The sequence below is a fragment of the Cynocephalus volans genome, chromosome 5, assembly GCF_027409185.1.
Source record: "Cynocephalus volans isolate mCynVol1 chromosome 5, mCynVol1.pri, whole genome shotgun sequence".
NCBI classification, from domain to species: Eukaryota; Metazoa; Chordata; class Mammalia; order Dermoptera; family Cynocephalidae; genus Cynocephalus; species Cynocephalus volans.
The window spans coordinates 146,662,902-146,688,725 of record NC_084464.1 but is presented as its reverse complement, the minus strand read 5'-3'; the positions used below and the strand labels follow the sequence as shown (position 1 = coordinate 146,688,725).

Here is a 25,824-nt window from a genome sequence, read left to right as displayed (position 1 = left end):
ATGCTATGGACAAGAACTAAAAGCTATAGTAAAGTACAAAGTAAATAATTAGTATGGAAGAACTGTGGTTACTAGGAGCGAGAGAGAGTGCGGATAGTGAGAGGTTGGATAACAGACACAAAACAGCTAGACAGGAAAAATAAATTCTATTTGTGTTCAGTCAAGGTAGACATCTATAATTATAACAATAATTTACTGCATGCTATCAAATAGCTAGAAGAGATCAAATGTCCTCATCACAAAAAATGATTTGTTTTATAATAATGAATATGTTAATTACCCTGATTTGACCATCACACATTGTACACATGTACACATGTATTGAAATATAACTCTGTACCCAACAAATATGTATAATCAAGGTTTCAATAAAATTTTTTAAAAAAATTAGCATAAATATTAATTTGCCTGATGACTGAAATTAAAAAATTCCTACAAACTGTTAAAAATTACAAATAAAAAAAACACATTAGGGGTTTGGTCTAGCTGGGTAATAGACAAGTGGTTCCATGTCTAGGCCTCAGAAGTCAGGTATTACAACAACATATGTGCATGTATGAACAACATCTGCTTTTCCGTTACTTTGGTAAACGACATGATGCTACAATCCCTACAGTCACTAAGAAAGTTTTTACAGTAACAGTTTCAGAGAACACTGAGTATTAAATTGGGTTTATAAGAAGCATTTTCTATCTTGAACTATATATTATTTATATTCATTAGGTAGGAAGTTCTTGAATAAGAATCCGTGGTTTTAAAATCTTCATCAAAATAATGGTTCTGGAAAAGACTTGGTTTTTACCATTCTAAAATAATGGATATTATAGGTATGTATTTATTAATCTTTGACAAGATATTTGTTTATGTAAATAAACTATTTCTTGCTAGAATACTAACATTAGCAGATCTCTTAACAGCAGTGATAATATGCTCTAATATTATAATGTGCCTACTACTGACTAAAAATAATCAATTTTGAAATTTTAAGCCCTTGGTATTTTTGTCAACTGCTGCTAAACAGTATAAAATGTACTACTACATGATACAATTCTGATTCTTAAAATGGCCCAGAAAGAAACATTTAGGAAGCTGAATTAAAGAATGTGGATAGGTATGATTTAATTTAGACATTAAATTTATTACAGTGACCATTAAATGAGCTAAAAAGCCCCTCAATGCCTTCTATCTCACTCAGGACAAAAGTCAAAATCCAAACTTACGTGGTTGGTTGGTGTATATGATCTTCTGACACATGATAACCTGTTTTCTCTCTGACTTTATTTCCTTTCCTTCTTCCACCTTCTCTCCACCACCCTCTCTTTCTCTACTCAAACCACACTGACTCCTGACTGTTCCTTGAACTTACCACGTGTAATGTTTCAGAGCAATTTGTACTTGCTATTCTTTTGCTTGAAATGTTCTTTTCCCATACATCCTCATGGATAACAGCTCTCTAAATTCCTTTACACCTTTATGCCAAAGTAACCTGGATACTCTATTTTAGATTTAAGACTTCCATCACTGACATTCCAAATCTCCTTCCTTTAATTATTTTTCTACTTGGCACTATTATATAACTTAATATATATTAATTATTTTTTTAATTGTCTGTCTTTCCCAATAGAATGTGAGTTCCACGAGGGCAGAGATTTTTGTCTTGTTGTCCATAATGGTGCAGAGCACATGGTAGGTGCTCGATAAATATTATGAAATCATTGAGCAAACATATGTGAAAGAATTTCATAGCATATAATCTAATCTACACTCTTTGTTATTGCCAGAATCCCTTCAACAAACATTGCTAGTAATATAGTCAACCAGGCTCTGCTCAAATGTATCCCAACCCAATTAGCTAGCTGGTCATATCCAACACTTACTGAGTGCTTACTATGTGCCAAATACCAGCATAAATGCTTAACTCATTTAACCCTATGGCAGTAAATGAGGTAGACAGTATCATTCTCATTTTACAAGAGAAGAAATTGAGGCATTGAGTTTTTAAAAACTAACCTGCTTTAAAAATGAGGAGGAAATATAACAAATATAGAAGTATAATTTTAAATCTTCTATACTTGTCACATTACTGTATTCAGCACTTTTCCTCACATCATTGACATGCATTAGGTTATGGTCAATAGTAATAAAACAACCACTTGACTGAGTGCCAATGATGTTCCAGTCACAGATTAGGCATGCTGTATATGCCATTTAACTTAATGAATATGCTAACTTTATCTCCATTTTATAAATGAGACACTGGGACTCAGAGAAGTATCTTCTGTAGTATCATACACTTAAAAAGAGGGCTGAGATTTAAACTTGGATCTGCCTAAACTAACAAAATCTCCAAGTATGTTTCACATGAACTACTCTTGTGCTAATTTTCTCTGTTCTATATCTACGCAATCAATCTTAACCTAAACACATGACTTACATTTAGTGTTGATAAATTTCATTTTCTTGGTTTAAGTTTACTGTTTCTACCTATAAATACTGTAGCTTTTTGAGTCTTCACTCTGCCATCAAATGCAGTAGTTACCTCTTAAATAGCAATAATTTTGATAAGCTTTTGATACCTTTCTCTTTCAGATAGGAAGCTTAATTCACTACTGAAAAGACTCAAAAAAAACGTAATAATGTGTTATTCAACATAATATATCCATTAACTGAGGCATACTACATAATGGTTAATATTAAGGCATAAATTAACCTACTAGGTATCATGGTTTAAACCATGGGGCCGGCAAACATTTTCTGTAAAGGTCTAGACAGTAAATAACTTGGGCTTTTGGAATCAAAATCTCTGTTGCAACTACGCAGCTCTAATGTTGTAGCACAAAAGCAGCCATAAACAAATATGCATAAACATAAATATGCATGGTGCTGCTCCAACAAACTATTCAAAAAATTCAGGAAGTGGGCCAGATTGAGTCTGCAGAGTGGTTTGCTGACTCCTGGTTTAATCAATCTTGTGATAGTCAAACAGAACTAGGTTACTTCCACATGTCTGGTACACAAAAGTGTCATGAATTTCTTTATCAAATACCTTATTGGCTTCAGGAAACAGTATGTCAACAGGCTGCCATAAGACACCAATGTATTTACCAGTTTAGAAAAGTAAAATTGATTTTGCTACAACTTACTTTTAGTGAACTCCTGCTGTCTTCTATTGACTGTTTCTATTTTCTATATACACACTAGGCATCAACTCGTTCTAGAATTCTGACTAATTTGTACATCAAAATAATGAGTTAGTAAAGCATTTGACCTTTACCTGTTGGGGGTACCTTCTAAATTCACAAGTTCTCTTCATATCCTTTTATTATTGTTTGGTCTGCCTCATTTACATAAAGTACCTTGGGCTTTATTAGTTTCCATACTTTCCATAAAGAAAAAATCATTCTTCTTAATGGAAAGTTGAGAAACAAAGTTATTTAGTTTTACCTCCTGTGTTTCAAATACTACTTAAAATCATCCTTACAGTGGGGTCCTAATCCTTCTTTAACCATATTTTCATTGCTAACAAGCATTTCTTTGCTATATCTCCAATTATTTGGAAATCAGCCTTAGTTTGACACAATGCTTATTGTTCTATGCAATGTTTTTATCCATTCTTGACTGTGTCCCTTATTTCTTACATATAGAATTTTTTATTTCTTATGACACACACATACATACACACAAATATTTGTCCCTGTGACAGTGTCATAATTTTTATCATGAAAACACAGTCTGTATTTTAGTCAATGGTATAATTGTATTGCAATACAGCTATCACATGTTTAAAGTTAGCCTAAATAGTCTTATCTTATAAAATAAATTCCTGAGTGACACTAGTTTTTTTTATCAAAATATATTGGCATCTATTAGTAGCAAAAAATTTAACCATTCAAAATGATCTACAAAATGAGACTGAAGAACAATTTGACGACATTTGAGATATACCACAAGACCATATTATAAAATACACTTTAGCAAGATTATTATTTCTTACGTCAATGTGATGAAAAGAAATTTAGTTGCAATTATTCTATATTTAATTTTATTTTAAATATAAATAAGTATTTTTTTGGAATTAGAGGTACATATATTCTTAAGATATTATTTCAAAGCATATTTTAAAATAATTTTCCTTTAAATTTTATTTAAAACATAACCCATATATCGATAAACTGAGGCATAATAACAATGGGTTAATTTCTTACACTAATTAAGAAACTTCAAATAGTTCTCCTGTGCCTAAAAATCTAATTCTTCAATATAAAATGAAACAAATAATATTATGTGGTTTACTACAGAATAAGGTAGGATACAGTGAAATTTAAGAAAAAATATTTTAAAAATTGCATGTTACATACAATTGGTCTCTACCCTTGGATAAATTTAGGTATTTAATTTCTAGCAATTTAATGTAAAACTATATAAGATATAAAGCAATTAATTAATTTTAGGACTAGTATAATTTTTACAAGTTTGTAAAAAAAATCTAAAGTTTTTTTCATCTAAAAAAACTCTCTTCCATTATTATATGCTCTCTTTCTACCTAAATATTAGTTTCTTTGCTTTATAAAGAAATTGGATTGGGACACAAGCAAAATAGCCATTTTCACATACATACTATGAGATTAAGTAATGAGTATAGTGTTTTAGATATAAAATGCTTTAATAAGCTCTTTTAAAAACAGATGAGAAAAAACCAATAATTTTACAAAGAACGAACATGCCAAGACATAGATGACTTACTTAAATATGAAGAACGAAGTTTTTTCACAGACTCAGAATATAAGATAGAAAGGCCGCACATGCAAGAAGTCATTATCAGCGTACCTTAGTGAAGCAATGAAAGGGGAAGGAAAAAAGGAGACAAAGATTCTAGAAAGGTATGGTTGGGACAACAATCTGTGCTGAAGATATTACATGACAAAATGATCACATTCACAAACAAAAATAGAAAAAAAATTTGAAAAGATAATTTCAACCATGAAGTGAAAGTGACAGAGAGGTTTATATAACCTCACCTTTTTTTTTTGCTTTTTTCATGAACTGCAAAATTGGTAGTATTAGCTAATAATGTACTGAGAGCAATTAAAAAATGAATCACAGAGAGCATTTTAATTCAGAGGGACTGAGTTAGGAAGTACAGACCAGAGTTTCCCAAACACTGTTCCAATGCACATTGGTATTCTGCAAATGAGTTAAGTGTATCCAAAACAGGGTTTTCCTCAATCCCTGGTTCTATTTTAAAGAGATGAATATTCCTGTTATCATAATTTAGCTGAAGAAGTTTGACCCTGGTTCTTTTTCAATGTTAAATATAATCCTAGAATATTAAAAATATTAAAATATTATATATTAAAATATTTAAAACGAAAGCAAGAACCAGTAACACACACAAAAAATAAGACTCATACCTTTCTCCAGTTTATGACAGTTTATATATACAGACTAAATCTGGCAAGCCGTTTACCTAACTGAAGTCCTTATATACGTAGCAGTAAGTCAGCATTTATAGAACTCCTAAAGCTCAGGATCATTTTCTTTTTCTTTTCTTTTTACCTCCTGAAGGTTGTCGAGATTTACGAGGAGATCTGGGTTCTCTCCGATAAGGATCATTAGAGCCATATAATTCAATAGTGCCCAGGTTGAGCAGCACTGCTTTCTGGAGGTAGTCAACCATAGCAATGCCATTACAATTGCCAAAAACCACCCTGAGAGAAGTAAAAGAGCAAACATTTTAGCACAAACAAATAATTATAAGAGAATGCATTATTGTCTATAATGCTGAAGAAAGAAGCATAATGGATCTTTTAGAAAATTCTTTCAAACAGAAGACAGCTACGGTCATCGAAATACAGGTTACATAGGCTCTTTCTTGAAACTGTTTAGATCTTCTGCAGACATTAATTATTTAACATCATTAAATCAATTAATTTATCAACATCAGTTATAAAAAAATATTTGGCAAAGGAATTGAAACTTGATCAGAGATATACATGTTCTACATTAGGCAAGGTAACACCTATTTTTCTTCCTTGAAGGCATTTTGAGCCCCTCAGGGGAAGACATTTCTTTCTTCTATGAAAACAGGGGACTATACATTGAAGAAAGTTTTGGTAATCCTTACAGTCAAGAATAAAAAGTAGAAGTCTTAGAGGCCTCCGTTTGTGATGTTTGAAATGCCTCCTCAATTACAAATCAGCAACTATAAACCAATTTTATTCTTTTAAGATCTCTTAAGCCAGGAGTTAAAAACTGACATGTATAAAGGGGCTAGATAAGCAAGTAAAAGAGGCCAGGTAAGGACTTTGGTGATTTGAAGAATGTGCAATGGAACTAAAGAGGAAAAAGTTCAACTCAGTTTCAACTGACTATTGTCAGGCAGGAATGCAGACATGGGTCAGATAGTTTTCAGTTGAAGCTCTAAAAATGGATTTACACATTATTTAGTCTTGCCAACTAATTCAAATTTTAAAAATACACAGGAAGGGCCAAACATAATATAACTGTGAGCCTACTGAGGCCTGTGATCAGTTGATTTGCAACTTTCTTTGAAACTTCCTATTAGTTCTTTCTCTTATTCTGTCTGTTCTCTTTATGACTGGGGGATAATAAAATATTTAAAAGGAGAAGGTTTGTGCATTTGGGGTATACATGAGAGAAGACTATCTCAGACTACAGCCAGTGTTAGTTGGGTGTACAAATAAAAGACATGAAAGAAGACTCTCAGACCACAGCAAGTGTTAGTTGGGTGTACAAGTGCAAAAGATAGAGTAGGTGGTGTGTAGTGGATTAAATGTCTCCCCCAAACTCACTGAAGTTTGAATTGTATCCCCCAAGCTTTATGTATTAGAAACTTGGCCCCCACTGTGACTGTTAAGAGGGTGGGAAGTCCTACTACAGTAATTGAAAGGTAGGGCCTTGAAGACGTGATTAGATTCTAGGACCATGCTGTAGTGAATGGATTAATAATGGCGGTCAGGGGCATGGTTCTGAGGGCTTTAAAAGGAGAGTGAATGAGGAGGTTGGTCTCTTGCTTTCTCTGCTCCATTTTCACAATGTGATTCTCTGCTGTCACTATTGCCACTACTAACACTCTCACCAGATGTGTTCCCTCGACTTTGGACTTTCCAGCCTCAGAAACTGTAAGCAATAAATTTTGTTTTCTTTATAACCCAGCTCCATGTATTTTGTTATAAGCAACAGAAACAGACTAATACATGGTAATAGCTTCCAGGAAAAAAAAAAGATAAATGAGTCCCTAGGAGGGAAAGAAAGAGACAGTGACCTACACATGACAAATAGCTCCGGGACTAAACAGATAGTAAGCAGTTTCTTACACTGCAATGTTGATTTTTGAAAACAAAAACACAAACAAATGCTTTATAAGTCTATTGTAATGCAATGGATAATTACTTGACAGCATGAACTGATAAATAAAACAAATATATCTGTAGCATAGATGAATACTTTACCAAACTATTGGTATGCCTTTTTTATAATTTATACAAGTTAACTTTTGAAGTAGAAAGAACAAGTTACTCAGCTATACCAACATTTACAGACTCAGTTTATAACACAGTCTTCTGGTTTCATGTTGTTAGACCTCCACTACACTGAGTAGGAATGAGAAAGTTATTTCTGGGAGTATTTTCAGGAAAGGATATATTGACTTTAAAACTTTATCACAAATAATTCATTTACATCAGGAAGCAGTATATGCATACCCAGAGTAAACTAACCAGAACAAAACTATGTTCCAAGCAAACATTAAATTTGGTCTGAAATCAAAGTTATAGAACAACATTTTAGGTGATGACATAACTAATACCATGCTTTCTATTTTTAAAAATAACATGATATATGAAATACTATTAAGAGACTGAGGAAAACATAAATTGTACTCACAGTCCATATGAAGAATTGACTGCCAGGCTAGTTATTTGTTGTGGTGGTTCTCCACCCACCCATACCAACTGAATAACTAGTTCTGTCTGATAACCTGGAGACTGTTTAAGTGGTGAGTTTTTCACTCTGAAAGAAAGGAAAACATGTTTAACCCATTTTCAATTTTATTCTTAGCCGATGTAATTATAAAGTCATACATAAATAGCCATACACAAATAACGTTATATATAAAACTATACTAGATATTAAAAATGTAAAAATAAGAATCCTGCCCTATAGAATCATTTAATCTAGCTGGGGAGCCTGAACATATATATAAAAAACAAAAATAAGAAATCATATACAAATTCCACATATAAAGTAGGAAAGGATGGCCAGGGTGAAGGAGGAGGAGAAAAAGGAAGGAATGAGGAGGAAGAATAGGGAGGGATAAAGGAAGGACAGAGAGGAATGGGGAGAAGGATGAGGAGAAGGAGCAGCCCAGGAATTAAGGAGAGAGAGAGAAAAAAATCAAGGTAGGAAAAAATGCAAATTAGCAAAGCAGACTTAAAACTTAAAAACATGATTTTAAACTAAATAAAAACTGGTCAAAAACATGAGTGAAAGAATGAGTTAAAAACAAATGTGAACCATTTATTTTTGTATGTGGCTGCTTTTACTATATAAAAATTCTACTTTGACTTTGAGGTTATAGTATTTTTGACTGCACAGACTCTACTTCCAATAATTGTTGAATAGTGCTATATATGTATATATATATGTGTGTGTGTGTATATATATATATATATGCAAAACATATGCAAACAAGATAAAGAAGTAGGGAACCCATATTTGAGGATTAGTAAGTCTAAGTTTAGTCACAGTGAAAGGTGTGTGCAGTGATGGTAAGAAATCAATACAGCAAAACAGGCCAGGGCCTAATTTTAGAGGGTCTTCAAGGCCTGGTTGCAAAGGTTTGATGTTGGTGGAAAGAACTCTAGGCTCTTGGGAAAGCTGGAGTTTGAGTCCTGTCACTGTCACTTACCAACCAAATGTCTTCTCATCTAAAGAGTGGGAATAAGACTTCCTAATCACGTTATGAGGAAATTGTGAGTGTCTATGAAAGGGCTTTGTAGATAGTCAAATTGCACAAAAATAATATATTTTCATTATTATTAAAGAATTAAAAGCCAGTTGTAGTTGACTGAATTATGTTCCCCCAAAACTCATTGAAGCTTGAATTGTGTCCCCCAAGTTTTACATATTAGAAACTAAAACCCCACTACGACTGTTAAGAGGGTGGTAAATTCTATTACGGTAGCTGAAAGGTGGAGCCTTTGAAGAGGTGACTGTAGGACCATGCAACAGTGAATGGATTAAAAATGGTGGTCAGGGGTGTGGTTCTGAGGGCTTTAACAGAATAGTCTGTCTTTCTCTGTCTCTGCTCTCTTTCTGCTCTCTCTGCTTCCATCATCTTGCAATGTGGGACCCCCTGAGTACTGGTGCCACCCGCAGATGGACTTTGGACTTCCCAGCCTCAGAAACTGTTAAGAAATAAATTTCTTTTTCTTTATAGATCACCAAGTTTCAGGTATTTTATTATAAGCAACAGAAACAGACTACTACACTAGTGAAGGTTTATAAGATATATTTGGGAAAGGTTAATTTGATGGACATATGCAAGATGAATTAGAATAGGGAGACCAATTAGGAAGTTCCTGTGATTCTTCCAATGCAAAACAATAAAAAGGTAGATTTGAAATACATTATGATGTAAGAATCGATAAGGCTTGTAAATTTCAGGAAGGCAGAAACCTTGCAGCCACTTTCAATACTCTGGCATAAAGACAGTACTCAAGCTTTAATGAATGAATGAATGAGTTGGAGGATGATTAGAGGTCGGATAGAGGAGGAAAAGAAGACAGAGTAATTAATTTTTTGGTCAAAAATATGTAAATAAATAGAATAAAGGTGTCAGGATGAAGAGGTAGTTTTAGGGAAATACATATGTGGTTAAGCTTGAGGTGATGGTTGGAAATTACAAGTAGAAATACTCAGCAGACAGTTAAATGTATTACCAAACCTCAAGAATTCATGCTAAGCTTATATTGATTAAACTTGTGATAAGTATGTTAGAAAGGTAGTGAAGGAGGTGTTTGTAAGAGTATGAGACTTTCTGAAGAATAAATACTTATATACAGTACCTGTTATACATGTATGACAAAACTTCAAGTGGACTTGAAAGATACATTGTTTTCTTTTTTAATTTATTTTTGAATTGAAATATAATTAATAACACATTTATAGGGTACAGAGTTGACTGTCAGTATTTGTGTACAGTATATGAGGATCAAATCAATATTATTAGCATGTTCATTACAAATCATAATTATTCTTTGTGTGCCTTACCCAATTATTCCCTAATATCCCTAAAAGATACATTTTTAAAAACCATGAACAATTTATTTTTGTTTGACTATTTTTACTATAAAAAGAATCTACTGCGACTTTAAGTTAAAAAATTGTTTTGATTGCACAGAATCTTTCTCCAATAATTGCTCCCACAAAACATACATATAAAGCCTGGTTACTTCAACAATTTGTGAGGCTTCTGCCTCAGAGTAACAGTGTATGAACGAAGGACAGCAGAAAGACTACTCAATGTTGAATCTCTTGACACCAAACTCAGAGGTAAGAATGCTTGAATCATTTAGTTGGTACTTGTAGTGACGAAGATCATGACACCTGACCTTTTGGTGACATATTTGCTAAGTAAGAGTAGATTTTCCAGGCTTCAGGGTAAATGTGATTCATTGAGGGTACTCCTAATATGAATTGAGCTATAGTCACTTTGAGATATGCAAGATTTTCAAGGCAATGCACTCAGAACTGTACACTGGCTGAGGCAAAATTCCTGAATTCTTCTCAAGGAAATACCCACTAATCAGCTGCAGTGGTCCATCACAAGAGACAGAAATAAATATCGAGGCATTCCATCTCTACCTAGAGATAGCCTTGACACAGGCATAGGCTGAAGAGTCTGAGTGTACTATTTTCTCCTTGTACGAATTAGGTATAGAAAGTAAGGTTCAAGAAAGTGTCCTCCCTCCCTCTGGCATATTAAATGTACACTTTAGATTAGATTCTCAAGAACAGGAACAGGCATTCCAGAGATAATTTTGTAAGTTCACATATGGGCACATTTAAGACTTAAGTGACACAGAACTCATGGAATTCTTATTTTAGTTAGTATGAAGAAACCGAAAGTTCTTAAGCAAAAACAAAAAGCCAGCTAAACCTGAAGCAAAATCTCTAACTGGTAAAAAATTAGAAATCTAATCAAGAAATGACAGCATGTAAGTTAGATTTTAAAAATATAAAATGGGAAGGAGGTGCTATGTTTTTTGTCTATATTAAGTTATTAAGTTATTAATGTATTTAAGTTAATTTGTTTACTTTTTAAAGACAAGATGTTGAATCTTTATATAAAGCTCCATAATCTGTACAAACGTATTTTAAATGCTAAAGTGATATTTGGAGACCTTCCAGTTTCAAAATGATTAACTGTTTGGATAAGTACCTTGCAAAGGGACCACTGCAAAGGAATGCCTGTTTCTGCTCCTGAGAATCTATTGTGCACATTTAATATGCCAGAGGGAGGGAAACCACTTCCTTGAACCTTACCTTCTACACCTAATTCACACAAGGAGAAAATAGCGATTTAAATACTTAAATAAAAACATAAAGTTTCATTGGTAAAGGAAGTAAATCAACGAGCTGATTATACAACATTTCTTCACAAAAACCAATTATGTACAAAGGAATTTGATATGAAAAACAAAAAAAGAACCTCAATATCAATTATATTTTAACAACAGTTTTTGTTTTATTTCTTATTTTTAGAAACTGGCCTTTGTGACTGTGGACTAAAACAATGTTAAGTTAATAAGTATCTGCACTTACCTGACAACTACTAAAAGGTTAAAAATGAGGTTCAAACCGCTCGTGATTTAAAAAAAGAATCACTAATGAATATATAGATTTTAGACAAAAGTCTCAAAAACCTGTATTTTACATCTTTCAGTGCTTACATAAAATTCTACTAAGAGAAGAGTTACCCCTGTCTAATATATTCCTGAATACAGATTGTGACTCTCTCTCTAAAAATTGGTCCTTTGGTAAGGTAATACGAAAGAATTATCCAGACTGTAAATTAATTTTAAGATAATGGCTAAAGAAAAAAAAAGGAAATAGAATTATCGCATAATCCCTGTTTACAGTCTTCTCATACATTCTTATTCTGGTGTTTTATCTAAATCCCAAAATAAGTGATCTAAATAACCATATCAGTAGAGTCATTACTTTATGACACACTTTATTATAACTCATTTATACTTCTATGTTAAAAGTTCAGGTTTTAAAACTTTAAGTAATGTTGTAATTTAAATTTATTTTTTAATATAGCCATACATAACATCATATATTAAAGTTAGTAAGAATTTCTACTCATTAAATCAAAGAAAAAAAATCGGGCATTCGAAGTTTACACACACATACACACATAGAGTCAAGTTAGCAGAAATGCTTCTCCAATCTCCTGGTATTGAATGTTAGTGGAATTCCTGGACCTCTCTCTACCCCCTTTCTAACTCCAGAAAGTGCCCTCTTTCTAACCCTAGGACAAGTGGAGTGCCTTATGTAGCTGGTAAATATGGAAATAATTAACAAGGCCCACTTATTTCACCCTCGTTCTTTGTCCATTTTGGAGCAAGTCCTCCAGTGGAAGCATTTGCTTTTCTCCTGCAAAGGCAGGACGCTTAATGCTGCATGACTGGAAGGATAAGGCTGCCTCAGTACGTAGGTCAGTAAGTATCAGGAATCCCACCTGGCTCTTATGCTAGCTGACATACGTTTATCAATAATTAAGGTGATATTTTTAGTCACCACCTGAAATTACTTTATTTCTTAATGTGGTAAGAATACAGATAGGGAAAGAGAAGTATAATTATTGGGCTGCTTTGTAGATCCCAATAAGCAATCACAGGTGACCAGATTTTTGCTGTATCTCTTATATACGTTTTTAAAGTCCAAACTGCTTGAGAGTTCCATCCATTTTATACAATACAGCAATAGGACAGTTTACCTCTATCTAATACCAAATGCTGCTTCCAAGAAGAGCTATCAGTTAAAACATTAACAGTCTTGAAATCAAATGAGCTTATAAAATTTAATTATATATGAAGTTAGTGTATAAATAACCATAGTAGGAAAAAAATTATTACAAGTGATTCAACATAAATCAAGGATGGTCATAAAAGTTCAGAGGTGGCGCTGAAAAGACTTAGACACCAACTCAGAAAAAGGTTTCTCTAGCAAAGTGTTACAAAATCACATTAAGTTAATCAAATTGAATAAGTTAAAACAAATTTCCTATTAAAAAACCTAGGAGTCCATAATGATATTCAAAAGGGAAAGAAAAAATTATTATCAAATTTTTCTTAGGATTAAGAAAAAAATTGTTTATATGAATATTCCCAGGACAGGCAAAGCATAACCATACGCAAAGTAATTTGATTACACATCACTTGAGAGATGTGCTGTAAGCTCTAAAAAACAATAAAATGTTATATTTTATTATTCATTTAGTAGTTTTACTGTTAATAATAATTTTATTATAATCTTGGACTTATTTTTGTTAATGAACATAATAGTTAATGGAATAATTCCAGGTTGCTCAAATTAAAGTGGTTTAGGGAAGAGGTTGAAAAAAAATCAACTAGTTACATTATAGAGTAATATGAAAATTCAATGAAAAGTATAAGGGTTTTAATTATGTTTTTAAAAAATCTTTTTTTTTTTTTCTAGATCTTGTCACTGGGTGGCATACACATACTGTAAGAAGATAGTGCTTATTAAAAACAACGTTACATACATTTCTAGAAATCATATTTTGTTCTGTTATTCTATTTACCACTAAAAGGAACCCGGGCTTCTTTGAGAAGCTGATTCCACTTGAGGCCAGAAAGAGTTCAGGCAAGTCTAGAATACCTTGTTAAGAGACATCAAAGATGGTCACAAAAGTTCTGAGGTGGTGGTGAGAAGACTCAGACACCAAGATAAAAAAGGCTCCCTTTAGCAAAGTGTGACAAAATCACATTAAGTTAATCAAATTCAATAAGTTTAAACAAACTGCCTGTAAAAAAAAAAAACCCCAAATCTAGGAATCCATGATGATATTCACAAGGGAGAGAAAGAACATTATTATCAAATCATAGTCACATTAATTTTTCTTAAGAATAAGAAAAAAATCAGTTTATATGTATATTCCCAGGATTGGCAAAGTATATCCATATATAAAAGTTAACAGTTAACATCAACAACAAAAAAGGACTCTCCTCCATACATTAACAGATTGGCTAATGAGACTTTCTGGCTTTAGAGACTCCCTTGAAACCACCAGCTTAAAAGGCATCCCTATATTAAGTGATATTCTACTAAATATTGCAAAAGATTAATAGTGTGCCAAAACATTCCATCACTGGTATGAAATGTCCTCCTGACCAATAAAGATAGCCATACCATGATCTTAGGTCCATGAACAGTAAAGAAAACTCACAGTTCCAGAACTAAGTCGATATTACCTTTTAAATGAATTTGAATATTGCAGAACTCTGTGTTTTGGTTTGCTGGCTGGTGGTTTTAAAAGTTGCCCCTGGTTGCCCACTTAACTATTCCCCTTCTTTCAATCAGTAAAAAACTAGAAAAAGGCCTTTCGAAGAACAGAAGACAAAGACTCATCTATTAGGCTTGCCTCTAACTTTAACCTAGAAAGCCAAGGTAAAAGGTCTTGTCACTCTGATCCATATAGCATGGCTTCTCCTGTCAGTACTATTTCCTCTGACATAGCTTGTCAGGAGAAAGCAATGCACTGATAGTGCTTACTCAAAAAGTAAGAAAATGATTTAATGTTTTAGACTGCTGGATTTGTGGCCACAAGCCTATGAACATTTGGAGTTGTAAGAAATGATAAAGTACAAATTAAAGTATTCTAATTTTGTTGAAGACAATGTATGTTTATATGGAGTTGTTATATTGTTAAAATGCCACTTCAGTAGTTGATAAAACTGCTAAAGAAATACAGAAATATGTTACAAAAAATGCCCATAAGACTAATCGTAATTTATATATTTATAAACAGTGAATTTTACAAGGAACTGGGGAAAAAACACATTTAAATTAGAAGAAAGGGTATTAATAGAACTTTTACAAATTTCAGTGTAAAGTAGTACTGAGTAAGTAACAAAAGAGAAAAGTGTAGAATTCTGTATTTGAAAGTCTCATTCTAGCTAAACATGCTGGAATGTAGCTAAAAGAAGGTATGTGCAAGAGAGAGAGAGCGGGTGGGGAGGGGAGAGAAAGACAGAGAAAGGAGTGGAGGAGGGAGAAAGACGGAGGAAACCCTCGAGATCTTTCTGAGAAATGTAGCTGCTTAACCTCAATGCTTACATTGTTTAGAGTTTCTCATCCTTGGCATTACTGACATTTTGAGCTGGGTAATTCTTCGTTGTGGGTGTTGTCCTGTACATTGTAGAAAATACAGCATTGTCCCTGGCTTCTACCCACTAAATGTCAACATCGTCTCCATTCCCCCTGGAGTAAAAATTTACAATGCCTCCAGACAGTGTCAAATATCCCCTGGATAAAATCGTCCAGAGTTGAGAAGCAAAATACACAATCTCAAATTTTTGTAAACATATAAAGATTTTTTTTTTTTTTTTTTCCGGTGGCTGGACAGTATAGGGATCTGAACCTTTAACCTCGGTGTTCTTACACCACACTCTAACCAACTGACCTAACCGGGCAGTCCAAGAATTTCTTTAAATCTGTACTTTTTGAATTGTGATATAAAAAAATCTGTCTGGCTCATCTTTGGTGTGAGTGCATTTCTGATTACACAGACATTCTTCATGGTAATTGTTAAACCACTCACCAATAGAAAAGATTCTAGCAGATCCAAAGAAAAATAGTGCAAAGCCTGATTCTTTTATAATAAATGCAAATTCTCTCTTTAACTTACCACCTTCCTTTCCTTGAACCTACTACAGTCTGGCTTTTGCCTCCCAACATTCTACTGAACCTCTCTGACCTCTTCCAGAACCACTTTTCAGTCATTATCCTAATTGACTTCTCCATAAATGTAATACTTTCAGTAACATATTCTTCATGTAATTCTTCAATAATTTTAACTCTTTACCCATTGTTTATTTATCTGCCTATATCTTTTAAAAAAATTAGCTACTCAATAATATAATCTGGACAGAAAAAAAGAAAAAGTAAACTTTATCCAATTTATCCCTGTATAAAAAGCAAGATCTATTTAAATCTGGAATGCTACGATAAAGGTTTTTAAATAAAGATATTGTAGTGCTAGAGAAAATTCAGAAAAGATAAGAAAATGATTATGTCTCTAATTTAAAGACTAAAAAACTCAAAATTTTCTGAGTGGTAGAAAGCAGTCTGAACATAAATCTGATCTTCACATAAATCCAGACTAAAAACATCAATGAATCTAGAAGATTGAATGATATATAGAGGAAAGGTTTTGCTGCTTACTAGTATGTTTGGAGATCAAACCTTAGCATTTTAAGGATAAAATCATGGAATGCAATCATATTCCTCTTGATCCTATAGAAAAATGTGTTGGATCAACCACAGTAAAACACAGGAAGAGCCATTCTTATGCCATCTTACTCCATCATAGGAAAATGTTACTGCAGCTTTACTAATGATAATACATGAAATCACTCCGTGATTTTTTTAAAACTTACTTTAAACAAGGTACATTGTCACGAAGCCCATCAGATGAACTGCTACTGGTAGATGGATGCGATTGAGGAGGAATGGGCTGAGGATTGGAACCTCCCACAGGTGTTGGCAAAGGTGGTGCCTGCTCACCCTCTGGAGATTCCACATCATTTATTTCATATAACAACCGAACTTCAAGCATCTGTTGTAAAAGTAAGGCAGTTTACCTACTCCTAATAATTATTGCTCATTTTATTACAATTTACATACACACACATAAACTTGAATGGAAAGAATATTTTTGAAGATAAAAATTTAGCAAGAATTCTAAAGGTAAGAATTTAGCAAGGAAAAAAAAGTTTCTGATTCAGCTGTTTAAAAATGTATGTGTGTATGTGGAGGAGTACAAAAACATGAATTATGATTTTAGAACTTATGACACTCCTGTTAATACCAAATTAGAGTATACTTATACTTATATTACCTTTCCTTAAATGCAACATACAGTGTACTTAAGGATTTAAATATTCAGTAAAAAAGATATAGGAAAAAATGCTATTTTTCATGAAAGAGATACGGCAATGTAAATACTGAGGTGTTTTTAAAAATTCAATACAAAACCAATTGCACATAGTCTTCTAAATAATTCACAAATTTAAAAATATCAGACACTCGCCATTAAAAATAATTAAGAGACTATTACCGGAATGACTTCTGTAATCACTTCCTGTTTGCTAAATCTATAAATAATGACATGAGCTGAAACTCCTGCTATGCACAGCATTCTACTTTCTGGACACCAGGAGATGATCTGAATGGCATATGGATCTTCATCCACAATATCTGTGTTTGGCCTGTCATCTTTATTTCTCGACTTTTCAAATACTTTAGATGTCTTTAGTTTATATAATACTTGCAGAGTTACTAGAAAAAAAAATATGTTAGACAGTTTAATACAAAAAGACCAAATATAAGATAATATTTAATCAGTCACACTATGTGGGAAAATAGCCTGTATTTATAAAAACAATATTTTAATTTTTCAGTCTACATTTTAGCAGTCTATTGTACATTTAGACAATATATTCATTGTAGTACTCATTGGCCAAAAAAAGGTGTACTTGTTGCACTCATTTAAAAAAATCCACTACCATCATGGATTTAGACAATCTGAAAAAAATGAATAATACAGATTTTGAGTTAAAAAGAAAAAAAAGTCTAAATACAATAAAAATAATAAAGGATATATTTTGCTTCCTAAAATGATTTTCTACATATTTTCTCTGGAAAAGGTACCAATATTATCAAATGCTCCTACATGCTACTATGTAACCAACAGATATATTTCACAAAACAACACAAATTTTTGTGATACTGCGAATCAGGCATTAAAATTATTCTTAAAAAATTGTTACTTTGGAACACATTCCTGTTTCTCCTATCTTTGAGTTAGGAAGAGAAGGTCTGAAGAAATTTTGAAGAAAGGACTTGAATACTTCTGTTTCAAATCATTCTTGATTTACTAATATCCTTATAAACATCTTTATTAAAAACTCTAAACTTACGTGATTAATCTGGAATTAAATTTATAGTCCCTAAACTTCAAAACAAATGTTGATTTTGCAATTATTATAAAACAGGATGTATAAAGGCAATGGTTGTGTAACATATAGCAAACAATAAATATTCAAATACTTACTTGCAGAGGCATCCCAGAACTTAACTGACCCATCAGCATGCCTATGAAAAGCAAATGAGTTAAGAAATGTAATGTAAAAAAATTACATTTTTTTTGCTTTTATATAAGTTAAATTATAGATATTTAAAAAGATAGTCACCAAAATGAGTAAAAAGATAAAAAGCAGGGTAAATTGGTAAGTTCTTGATAATAACATTTCTTATTATGTTACAACATAAAAGAAAGCTCTACCTGCCCAATAAATTAAAATTCATGTAGTCTTAATTGTTTAGCTATTATTGATTTACTTGATAAAAACAGACTTTTACTTACCCTGTAATAATTATTTCTGGGTAACTTTGAGCACCCAAGCCCCAGTTACCTCCATTGATAGGCCATTCCTACAAAAAAAGATCACTTTATAAAGCAACTTGCAAGCATAACATACATCTTCAAACAAGGCTACTTCAAAAAGTCTGTGGAAGAATAGAACTGAACGATAATCTTTCCATGAATTTTTTGAAGTATCTTTATATACACACACACACACACACACACACACACACACGAAAACAGTGAACAGCATATTTTGCTTTCAAAAATGATTTTCTATATATTTTTTATAGAAAAGATATTATTGTTATAAAACACTTCAAGTTGATAAATATAAAATGCTAAAATGTAACATTCAATACTGAAACTCATGTTCAATACCTTTTTGCTGTAACCTTGACGTTTCTGTCTAGCTCCAACAGAATAAAGTGCAGGAATAAGGTCCACAGGACAATCAGCAAAATATTCACAACATGTAACAGGGGATTCATGTATACTCAAAGGGTAGGGATTTTCAAATATAGGATATCTTTAACAACAGGAAAAAGAAAAATATTTATTAATTTACTGAATTATAACTTATGATTAACACAACAATGAAAACTTAAAAATATACAGTCTACCACATAGATTAAATTGATTTAATTTACGTAAATATGTTTAGAATATTGAGGTCTTTTGTAATAAAAGATGCTCAATTAGAATAGTAAACAGAAAGGCTATAGTTGCAAGTATATATCATGTGCCATACACTAGGTTAAGTGTTTTATATACATATATTTATCTCATTGACTTCTTGCAACAAATTTATGATTTTTTAAATAGGCATTTTATTGGAGAACAAAGGCTTAGAGAGAGTAATATGTCAAAGCCTTGACAGTTAGGAAGTAGTAGTAGTAGAATTTAAACTGCATTCAACCATAAAGTTATACGGTTCTCAATAACAGATACCTCATCCTTACATCAGCAGAGCTAATACAAGTTTTCAATTCTTTTTCTCTCCATCAGCATGATACCTAGTCCAATATACAACCATAAAGTCCAATATTTAATACAGAAGTTTCTTTTGTTTTAGTGATATCTAAAATAAAATTCCACCTTAAATATTTTCTAGATACAAAATTACTTTATTAAACAAAGCAAAAGATGATTTTAAAAATCATGAAACTAAAGTAAAATCCTATATAAATACACAACGATATTTCTTTTCTAAAGTCCTTAGAATGAGAATAGTTACTTAAAAACATCTGGAAAACCAGAAACTAGCTGAAAAAATCTAAAAAGTACAAAGTGGCTAATGTCAAAAAATTAGATGTATTGATCAGTCTACTGCTGACAATAATTCTGAAAAACAGGAGAGGAATTTCAGAAAAATCCCTTATACACTGCGAAATGAACCCAACTATTACCACCCCCTTCCCCAACCAGAACACAAAACACAAACAAAAACATGCATGACAAAAATGACAAGCAACTTTTTTCTTTCTAACACAGGTATTTCCTTATCTTAGTGAGTCTATTACTATACATTGTTACTTTCCTAAATAAAATGCCTAGACACAGGTTACTTGCATAGTATTTTCCTTGACTTAAGTGTATCTTAGTACAGACCATATGTGAAAAGTCTCAATTATTTGAAAAACTTACCTAAGGGGAAAAAATAAAAGAAAATCATATTAAGAATGCTAGAACTGTCATACAGATATAATATTTTCAAATGGTCTTATTTTTAAAAAGAAAAAACATTACAATTGGTTATTACAAGTAGCAGATACTAAGTTAAATTGAATTTAGGATTGCCTAAAAATCAGTAAAAAATACTGTTCACCTACTCTGAGACTTTCCAATCTCAGCATTATTCACATTTTGGGCAAGTTAATTCTTTATTGTGGGGGACTGTTCTGTGCATTCTGGATGTTTTGCAATATCTTTGTCTTCTACGCATTGGATGCCAGGAGCAAACCCCCTTCCCAATAAAAATGTCTCCACAGACATTGCCAATTATTCTCTGGGGAGAAATCACCCTTGATTGAGAGACACTGAAATATTGAATGAGTAAACTCAGTCAAAAATCATGCTTTATGATTATTTCTCAAGAGATATAAAGACGACGAGGGTACATCAAAAGTTCATGGAAAATAGAATTAAAAGATAATATGATTTTTTTCCATGAACTTTTTGAGGTACCCTCATAAAATGTGCTTCCATTCCAAGAATTTATAAGTGAACATACTATCATCTATGAAAGAAAAAGCAGAATATGGCTTTTACAAATAAGCTGTGGTAGAGATTTACAGATCAGATATGACATATATGGTAAAGAGAAGATAGGAAAAACTTAAAAAAGAAAAGAATAACTTTGAGAGTTATGTAGATTTCTCATGGTAGTAAACAAGTGGAGTGTTTCAGCTATTGAGAATCACATGAGACTTGGAAGAGTGATATCTGTTTAACACACAGTTCAGTTTTCTCTGAAAAAAGGTACCTCTGAAGACAGAGACCAGGTTGGAAAGAAACCCTGAATTGTCACTGTTCAAAGTAGTGGGCTGCAGTGTTTTCAAACCAAAAAATAATAGCAAACCATGATTTAAAGAGGAGACTAACAAAACTGGTTCTACGTGTAAAATTATTCTGACAATGGTATGCACAACAGAGAGTGAATGGAGGTAGAGAGACTAAGAGAGCTTATTTGAAGGTAAATTGTAATGGGATCAGTTTTGGACATGAACATCCAAAAGTCAGTTTGAATCATATGAAATTTCAGAAATTCAACAAATTGTGACTTAAGAAATGGAAATTCTATGAGATTTGACATAATAGAGAAATTTGGAAGATAATAAGAAATGTGGGCCTGGAGCTCTAAAAAGAGGTCAAAGTTAGGGATATAAATGTAGAGTTTTCAAGGAAAAGAAAGGGCTAATCCTGTGCTAAAAGGGATCTTTTCTCACTACATACTGATAGAATCACTCACCAAATTTTATTTCTTACCCATTCTGTGCAAGGTCTATAAGTACTAAATCCTTTTCTAGAAGCACAACAACAGCATATGGTTCTTGAAAATCTGGAATAGGAGAACAATATACAAAGATGCAAAGAACAGCAAATCAGGTGATAAACATTTTCTGTTTAGTTTTTAATTCACTTTGTTTTATTTTCTCAAGTATTTAACATTCTGACCCTAAGATACTTCATGTAATTTAAGGCTAATATGTTTTAGATGAGATAAATCTATTTAATAACCCACTGAACAAGATTTCACTTTTGTAAAGATGAATAAGGTAAAAAGCTCACAGTACTTTCTGTGGTAATGCAAATTCCAAGGCTGGACATAGACAACAAAACTAAAATTTAAATCTGAATACCCATAAGGATAAGTATCATTATCAGATCTCATAGGAACCCAATAAAGTTCTACTATAATATTATAATATCTTTCTTGTATGTTTTTTATGTGTCTGTTAACTATAAAATGCATTTTATCTTTACACCACAATGAACTTCAATTGAAATAAAAAAGATTAGACTTAAATCCCTCTTGAATTATATACGCTAACTGCGAGGGTTAATTTTATGTGTCAATTTGTCTATGCTATGGTGCCTCCAGCTGTTTGGTCAAAACAAGTCTAGGTGTTGCTGTAAAGGTTTATTATTTTTTAGATGTGATTAATATTGATTAATATTTAAGTCAGTAGACTCTGAGTAAAGTAGAATATTCTATTATCCTCTTAATGGGTATTAATACCCTCATCCAATCAGATGAAGGCCTTAAGGGCAGAGACTGAAGTTTCCCAAAAAAGATGCAATTCTACCTCAAGACTGAAAAATAGAAACACTGCCTAAGATTCCAACCTGCAGATTTAGGACTCAAGATTGCAACATCAACTCTATCTTGAATTTCAAGTCCCCTGGTGTGCTCTATAGATTTCAGACTTGCCAGCCTTCACAATTTTGTGAGCCAATTCCTTAAAATCAAACAATCAATCAATCATTATTTCTCCCTCTCTCTATATATGTACCTCATACTGATTTTGCTTCTCCAGAGAACCGTAACTAACACACTAGCATTTTACAGAACTTTAAGATGCTTCTTAATATAGATAGCACTGTTTATCCTTCAAAGGCACTTACTACTAATACAGAGCTTATTAAACAAAAAATAAAATATTTACTCTGAAGTAAAATTTGCAAGATTATGAAGGCAGCATCTCTTTCCCAGAAGAATTGGCACAATAGGATAAGGAAACTACTTAGATAACATGTAAGTCTTTGTTTTGAATATTAGGTATTTATAAAGAATGAGTTTTTGTCTGGCTAGGCTAAGGCCTAGAATCCTCACAGCTCCAACTGTCTAGCTCTCTTAATCCTGTTCATCATGCCAACTGTAAAGCTAGGCAACCATGCTAGTTGTTAGGCTCTTTTACCTGCCAGTAATCCTGCCAACTATGCCAATTGTGGCACTACAGCTAAGGCTAATGTCTAGAATCCTGTCGACATCGCCAGTTCTCTAGCTCTTAATCCTGTTCGTGATACCAACTGTAAAGCTACTCGACCATGCCAGTTGTCAGGCTCTTTTACCTGCCAGTAATCCTGCCAACTGGACAATTGTTGAGCTAGGGCTGGGTCTAGAGCTCAAAGACCCCTCAAGCCCGTCCACAGACTGGGTCACAAACCCTTCATATGCCAGGCTGGGTCACCAGACCCCTTCATGCAGGTCTATGAGCTAGGTAACCGGCCAAAAGGTCCCTGGAGCCATAGGTTGAAAAGCATGGCTGCACCGGGCAGACACTTCAGGCAGACACCCGCCCACCTGCTTCACTCAAACTCCTCTCCTCTCTCTCTCTCTCTCGCTCTTTCTCTCTCTCTCTCCACTCTACCTCTCTCTCAAGAACACAAGAACAGCAACAAAACTAAAAAGATACATTGGTGCACATGTGCACTAACTACACACACACACACACACACACACACACACACACACACACACACACACACACACACACACACACACACACACACACACACACACACACAATGTGCTTACAAAGGATGCTGCACCACACCCAGCTGGACCCAAGGCAAGGGCCCTGACCAAACTATTCTATTTTCCCAACAGTTTTAAAGAAGAAAAGCTTACCATTTGGGTATGGTGTTTCACACAGCGTTAGAAAATCAACAATTGAATAGTCCATTTCTAGTACAGCAGTACTTTTCCCATGCATCACTGTTAAGCAAGGTCTTCTTCCTACAGTATCATATGACAAACCTCCTGATAAAATAATAAAAGGTTCCCTGGAAATAAAATACATAGGTAGGATTATAAACAACAAAGACTATTTGCTTGCTGTATCATAAATTTTTTATTTAATGAAATACCAAAATCTTAAATTCTAACATTTTAATACATCATATAATTGAATAGCTGCATGTGGAATTTTTAATTGAATTAGTTAAGATACAGGTGAATTCCTGAAAATTAACCTATAAAAATCAACATTGAACACCTTTGACCCTCATACCTTCCTTGGTCCCTAAAACTTTTTCTTTTATCCTTTATATATAATTGTCATAAAATTCTCTTAGGTTTCTACTGTCACTTGAATGTATTGTTTTTACTTTCAATCCTAACCAGGCCTTTTCAACAGAAGGTCCAGGGAGAATCTTAAAGCCTTGAGGCACCCACTGTATGTAATGAATTAATGTCTCAAGGATACATGAAGAATTGTACTAGCTACAAATCACCCTTGAGAAAATTAAGAAGCAGTCACTCAAATCATCTCCTGCAGGTCTTAATTTTCTTCTGAAACTTTGGCTGATAAACTCTTGAACAACAGCTCTGTAGTGGATTGAATTATGTCCCCCCAAAACTCACTGAAGCTTGAATTGTGTCCCCCGAGTTTTATCTATTAGAAACAGCCCCCACCATGACTGTTAAGAGGGTGGGAAATCCTATTATGGTAATTGAAAGGTAGAGCCTTGAAGAGGTGATTGGATTGTAGGACCATGCAGTAGTGAATGGATTAAAAATGATGGTCAAGGGCGTAGTTCTGAGGGCTTTAAAAAGAAGAGGAGAGTCTGTCTGTCACTCTCTTTCTTGCTCTCTCTGCTTCCACCATCTTGTAATGTGAGACCCCTGGGTTACTGCTGCCACCACCAGATGCACTTTGGACTTCCCATCCTCAGAAACTGTTAAGCAATAAATTTCATTTTCTTTATAAATCACCCAGTTTCAGGTATTTTGTTATAAACAACACAAATGGACTAATGCAAGCTCCCATACACATGTTTATCAGCCACCAGCTTGCCACTTCTAATTAGCCCTACGACTCTGTAATTTTCCTACTCTCTCCCGCTGTTATTCATTATTAAATCTAAATAATTTTCTAGACCCAATTTTTAAAAGTGCATTCTAAATATCTTGGCATATATTATGGTTTTGGTGTGTTTCTTTGGTGCTAAATTATTTATGGTACATCATATAGATGACTTAAAAATTCTGCATATAATTTTTGTAAACCTTTCATTTATGATTTCTTAGACAGTTTTTAAATGCTTATTCTAAGGCCAGTATATCTGTCTTCTTCCTCACCCATTGTCCATGATGTTACCCCCTTTTCTATTTACCCAATTTTTTAAGTCTTCACATCTCCTACAATATAAGCAGTATGTAATAATACTAATGGTTAATAGCAACAGTTAAAAGTGCCAGATCTGGAACTAAGCCACCAGCATATAAATCTCAGCTCTGGCTTTACTTTCTGTGTGATCTTGGACAAGGTGCTTAACCTCTCTTTGCCTAATTTCCACATCTATAAAATGGAGATACAGTGATAAGTACCTAACCTTAGACAATTCTTAAATTGGACAGATCTGACCCAACAGTACACCTTTTTTAAGAGTTACCTATTATTACTGTAAATGTCATCACATTGTCATTATCACCTACTGTGAAAATTTCCCTTCTTATGATGTGTGAAAAAAAATATTAAAGCTTCTAAATTATATCTGCTTTTATCTAAAAGAAGAATAAGTAAACTTTACTAAAATTTAATTAGATTAGTAGTTGTACAGGAATGTAATTTATAAGTAAATACAAATATTAGGGCAAATAACTCAATTGTTCTTTA

The 25,824-nt window shown here is 33.0% G+C and overlaps 1 protein-coding gene across 4 annotated transcripts in view; it reads right to left on the bottom strand.

Annotated features, from left to right (window-relative positions):
- STXBP5 (syntaxin binding protein 5) overlaps positions 1-25,824 on the bottom strand; it is a 184,239-nt gene that overhangs the window by 49,743 nt on the left and 108,672 nt on the right. For all 4 annotated transcript variants that reach the window (XM_063096374.1, XM_063096375.1, XM_063096376.1 and 1 more), the window contains exons 10-18: positions 23,835-23,989; positions 21,689-21,761; positions 19,082-19,229; positions 18,701-18,768; positions 18,389-18,429; positions 17,393-17,613; positions 16,713-16,891; positions 7,906-8,031; positions 5,557-5,708 (exon numbers count right to left, since the gene is read on the bottom strand). In XM_063096374.1, coding sequence (XP_062952444.1) covers positions 5,557-5,708; positions 7,906-8,031; positions 16,713-16,891; positions 17,393-17,613; positions 18,389-18,429; positions 18,701-18,768; positions 19,082-19,229; positions 21,689-21,761; positions 23,835-23,989 — 1,163 coding nt within the window. The remainder of the gene's footprint in view (positions 1-5,556; positions 5,709-7,905; positions 8,032-16,712; positions 16,892-17,392; positions 17,614-18,388; positions 18,430-18,700; positions 18,769-19,081; positions 19,230-21,688; positions 21,762-23,834; positions 23,990-25,824) is intronic.